Source organism: Piliocolobus tephrosceles, chromosome 8 (genome assembly GCF_002776525.5).
Source record: "Piliocolobus tephrosceles isolate RC106 chromosome 8, ASM277652v3, whole genome shotgun sequence".
Lineage (NCBI taxonomy): Eukaryota > Metazoa > Chordata > Mammalia > Primates > Cercopithecidae > Piliocolobus > Piliocolobus tephrosceles.
Window position 1 is genome coordinate 49114631 of NC_045441.1, and position 5088 is coordinate 49119718.

At 47.7% G+C, this 5088-nt stretch overlaps 1 protein-coding gene across 1 annotated transcript; it reads left to right on the plus strand.

Annotated features, from left to right (window-relative positions):
• Positions 1-2316: 2316 nt before the first annotated feature.
• Positions 2317-2881, plus strand: LOC111529890 (40S ribosomal protein S14). The gene has a single exon (XM_023196888.2). It carries the CDS (start codon positions 2354-2356, stop codon positions 2807-2809), a length of 456 nt encoding a protein of 151 aa, XP_023052656.1. The 5' UTR covers positions 2317-2353; the 3' UTR covers positions 2810-2881.
• The last annotated feature ends 2207 nt before the right edge of the window (positions 2882-5088 follow it).

Here is a 5088-nt window from a genome sequence, read left to right on the forward strand (position 1 = left end):
ATAAATGACCTGCAAATGTGGGTGACTCAGTAGCTCTAAGGGTGTTCAATATGCAAGACAGAGGTGGGAAGGAAATGTTCAGGCAGGCCTCAGAGGATCTGTTCTCTGCTTCACACTGGGGCCCTGGTTTGCTGACAGTCTTCACACTCAATCCAAAATGGGGATAATGAAGTCTCACAGATTCGGCTTCAGCTGAGAGCTGCCTCCAGCACAGTCTTGTGTGAGTAACAGTTTCTATGTTCGGTGCGTAGGGCGGGCGTCAGTTGATCTTATTTGTGGTGGTGCTTATGGTGGCTTTTCCATAAGGAATTTAGACTTTATAAGCTTTAGCAAGGGAATCCTGAGTGATAAATTGGAAGAATGTTTCAGGAAATTCTGGAACCTGCAGTGAATCTGGAATCTGTATGAAATCGAGATTTGGATTCTCATGATTTCCTAATGCTACCCTGAAACCCAGTAGTTGAGACAGTCATAGAGCTTCAGTTGTGCTGCCCCGGTTCCCCATTTTAAAAGGAACACGTTGCTTTCATCTAGAATGTTCTGAGCTCTGAGTGCTGCCGGTGGAGTTTCCAGCTCTCTGCATCAGAGGGGAAGCCAGGGCTGTGCTCACGGTGTCGCGGCAGCTGGGAGCTGACCCTGGACCTCAGGCACGTGTGATGCTGACCATTTTCTGTAAACTCCAAGGGTGCAGTGGTCTCCTTGGCGCTTTACAGTCTTCTGAAGCTTTTGATGTGTCTGTACTTGATAGATTTTTCAGAAGTAGACGGCCTTTTCCCACACCCTTGGGCTGAGTTTTGTCAGAGGCTGGTGTGTGGGAAGCACCACACCCACATTCTGACAGGGAAGACTCTGGTGCCCAACTGAGGTCAGAGTGGAAATTTGTTTTTCCTTCCCTCCAGTCTGGTCCAGCTGCTCCCTGCTTGGTGAGAAGAAAATCATGCTTATCCAAGTCGTAGGCAAACCCCCGAAGTCAAACATTTGTCTTTTTTTCTTTAAAATGCCCATTTAGTTTATATGGGACGATAGATAGAGAAGTGTTTTTTAGGGGAAAATTAATTTCTTTAATTACAGAGAACTTTTTGGACAAAAACTGTAATCAAGAAGCTATTTTGTAATAAGATCTAGTTAAATACTACAGTTGAAAGCTCCTTATATTTGATCTTAAACTTGGGCCTGGTATGCATGTCCGTATGCTCGTGCTCATGATGCCAGGCTCAGCTGTGAACTACAGACATGGTACATACTTTCTGGTTGCTTTTTTGAAAGTCTTACTGCTTGGTCTCTCTGACTCAAATGTTGAGTTACGTTGATTCTGTTCAGAATGTTCATCCCTCCATCTAGGGTCCAGTCATCTTTCAGGGAGGAACCGTCCTCCTCATCTTTGTCCCCTACAGTATTGTACATTTAATAGTTAAATATTTATAGGTTACATGGGTGACTGATCTGTTCATTAGGAGGAAAACAATGCCAATTTTTATACCATTATAATGACTTGTTAAATGATTGTTAGTATAATGAAGTTTACATGGCAAAAGAGGCTTTGCAGATGTGACTGTAACGGACAGTGAGATGGGGGAGGACCCTGGGTTGTCCAGGTGGGGTCCAGGGTCCTCACATGTGCATTGATGAGAGGGAGTACGAGGGTCTGCCTCAGAGGAGGAGACCTGAGGATGAGATAGAGGCCAGAGGGCTGTGTGGCTGAGGGCGGGGGTGGGGTAGGGGCCGGAGGGGCATGGGCCAAGGGTGGGGCAGGGGTTGAAGGGGTGCAGGGCTGAGGCCGGGGCAGTGGTCAGAAGGGTGTGGGGCTGTAAGCCAAGCTGCATGGTGGCCTCTATGAATTGGGAGACTCCAGGCAGGAACACAACCTACTGACCCCTTGACTTCAGTCCTGGGACTCCTGACTTCCAGGGCTGAGAGGAGGTTTGCATTTGTGGTAATTTGTTGCAGCAGCAATAGGAAGTTAATGCATTGTATCTGTTCTTCACCTCCAAACCTTTGAAAAGTAACCCTGTTGTATCGGCCTTTTGTGTGCCCTAAATTCTAATGAGATGGTTTGTAGGAAATAACGGACACAAATGGTGGCAGAACACAAAGTTGGACAGAAGCAGTGTCTTCTGTGGTTCTGTAGTTTGGGTCTGTGAAGTTAGATTTTGGTCAGCAAGTGTGTGGTCTTGTTCAGCGTATACCTGGAGTACTTGTTCAGAGCTCCTGGGGGAGTGGTCTTTAACACTGTTAGCATTAAAACTTCAAGCACGTCAGGGACAGAGTTCCTGAGTCAGTGTTAGGCAACCTTTGAATAAGAGTTGGCATGTAGAGCTTTTTCCGGTCTGAAGTCTGGAGACGACGTGCAGAAATGGCACCTCGAAAGGGGAAGGAAAAGAAGGAAGAACAGGTCATCAGCCTCGGACCTCAGGTGGCTGAAGGAGAGAATGTATTTGGTGTCTGCCATATCTTTGCATCCTTCAATGACACTTTTGTCCATGTCACTGACCTTTCTGGCAAAGAAACCATCTGCCGTGTGACTGGTGGGATGAAGGTGAAGGCAGACCGAGATGAATCCTCGCCATATGCTGCTATGTTGGCTGCCCAGGATGTGGCCCAGAGGTGCAAGGAGCTGGGGATCACCGCCCTACACATCAAACTCCGGGCCACAGGAGGAAATAGGACCAAGACCCCTGGACCTGGGGCCCAGTCGGCCCTCAGAGCCCTTGCCCGCTCAGGTATGAAGATCGGGCGGATTGAGGACGTCACCCCCATCCCCTCTGACAGCACTCGCAGGAAGGGGGGTCGCCGTGGTCGCCGTCTGTGAACAAGACTCCTCAAAATATTTTCTGTTAATAAATTGCCTTCATGTAAAAAAAAAAAAAAAAAAAAAAAAAGAGTTGGCATGTAGAATCTGCCCACTTTACTAGTATGAAGCAGCAAAATACATATTTTTTTTTTTGAGACGGAGTCTCGTTCTGTCACCCAGACTGGAGTACAGTGGTGCAGCCTCGGCTCACTGCAACCTCTGCTGCCTGTGCTCAAGTGATTCTCCTGCTTCAACCTCCAAATTACATGATTTATTTTCCTGTTTTATATACTTAGTATATGAAAACTCTGCAAACTTTATTAATACAAATGACATGCTAGAACTTATGAGAATCCAGCATTTTCCCATGCAAATTAGTAGTGATGTGGAATTCCTGGGCTGGTTTGGTTTTATAAGACATAGGGGCAGATTCTTTGCCTAATTTCTGTGGAGCTAACAATTGTTAATCACCCAGCACTCTTACCTCCCCCAACAGCTCAGGTGAGGGGGTTACCCCTGCTGTCATGATGACAGGCAGGAGACTGAGGCTTAGGTGAGCAGGTGACACATTACTGTCCAGCCCCACCCACCCTGTAGTTTCCTGCCATGGCTCAGCTATCTTCCTGCGAGAAAGGACAGACACCCTGGTGCTGGGTAGAATTCCTTGTAAATCCCTTTCCATCCTCCAGGAAGTTCTTGCTTTACGGTGATGGCTCCACGGGGAGGCCTCTGGCCCACTGAGAAAGTGACGCATGTTGTGACATTACAGTCTCTCTGTCCGGCTGTTGTCGACTGGGTGATTCATAAATAGACATTTATTGCTCACAGCTCTGGAGGCTGGGAAGTCCAAGATCAAGGCAGTCCAAGGGCAAGGCACCTGCACATCTGGTGTTCCAGGGCCTGTGGCTTACAGATGGCAGCATCTCATCGGGTCTTGCGTGGCAGCGGGTGTCTCATCAGGACTCACGTGGCGGAGGAGCAGGAGGGCTCCTCCAGGCCTCCCAACAAGGACACCAACCCCAGTCCTGAGAGCGGGACCTCCCAAAGGCCCCACCTCTTAATGTATCCCATCGGAGATGGTTTCAGCATGAGGTTTTGGGGACATTCAGGCCAGAGCCATTGCTCTGCTGTGGTGTTAGGGCTGCATGGCATCATTACTGCAGCAGAGCCATAGCCTTCTCATCTGCATTTGCTGCAGGAGGAAGATGCAGGTGCCTGTGCAAGTTGGGGTTCGGTGCAAGAAGTGGAGACCCTCTGGGAATCTTAGCAGGAGGGACTTAAGGGCTTTGAGAGCTGACACCTTAGGACTGTAGTTTTCTTCACACTGTAAAAATCTTGGTGTGTGACAATACTGAACATTTCCTGAGCCCTGTGATCCTGTAAAACAGTGATGGTTAAGACATTCCCCCTCCCCACAACTGCACCCCCATTTTACTGCAAGAAGCCCCTTCCCATGTGGCTTAGGCTGACTGGCGGATGACCATTTACCCAGGACAAGGCCAGATACAGGCAGGCCTTCAAATCCCCCTTCTCTGCCTTATAAGTGATTAGCTAAACTGCCTGTTCCCACTGATCTCCCACCTTGAAATGGTTCTTTGTGGTGCACCTCCCACCTTGAAATGGTTCTTCATGGTGCAGTTGCGCCTGGGGGGTGGACTTGTCTTTGACTGTCGCCTTCCACAGAGGACGGTTAGGGTGGACAGGAAAGAATTCTCTGCTACAGGTCTGCATTCCAGGCTGTTTCCAGAAGTGGGAATTCTGGTGCCCTGGAGTCTGGGAATGGATTTCTAGTGTCCCAGCTTCAGGTGGAGTTGAAATTGAGTGAGGCAACCCACCACACCCATCTGGAGCCAGGAACTAGAGCCATTTTTAAAGTGGCAGTTTCTTCATAAGATTACCAAAAAAATGCACTCAGCACGTTTCTTTCTTTCTCATATGCATTTATCCATCTAAAACAGGAATGGTGTTTTTTTGAAGCATGGATGTAGTTTTAAATTTTGAGTATTGTAAACCTTAATGTAGCTTCTTAAAATGTTTGCCTGATTATCTGGAGATTTACTAAACCTTTGGAGTGGTAATAATGAGTTGATCTATATGACTTTGCTTTCTATGATGCAATGAAAGTACTCTAATTAAAACCTCTGCAGTTGGGTCAGCAGGCGATTGGCCAAAACAAATTCTGCCTTTGGGGTTTCCTTAACTAAACAAGGGAGTAGAGTGTAGGCTGAAGTGGCAAATTCATTTCAGAGCACGCCAGAGCCCTCAATGATTGAGCAGCCTTCTCAGGTGAACGTGTA

Bases quoted from the DNA above. Each gene is read 5' to 3' on its own strand.
- LOC111529890 (XM_023196888.2), top strand. From the start codon at position 2,354: ATGGCACCTCGAAAGGGGAAGGAAAAGAAGGAAGAACAGGTCATCAGC.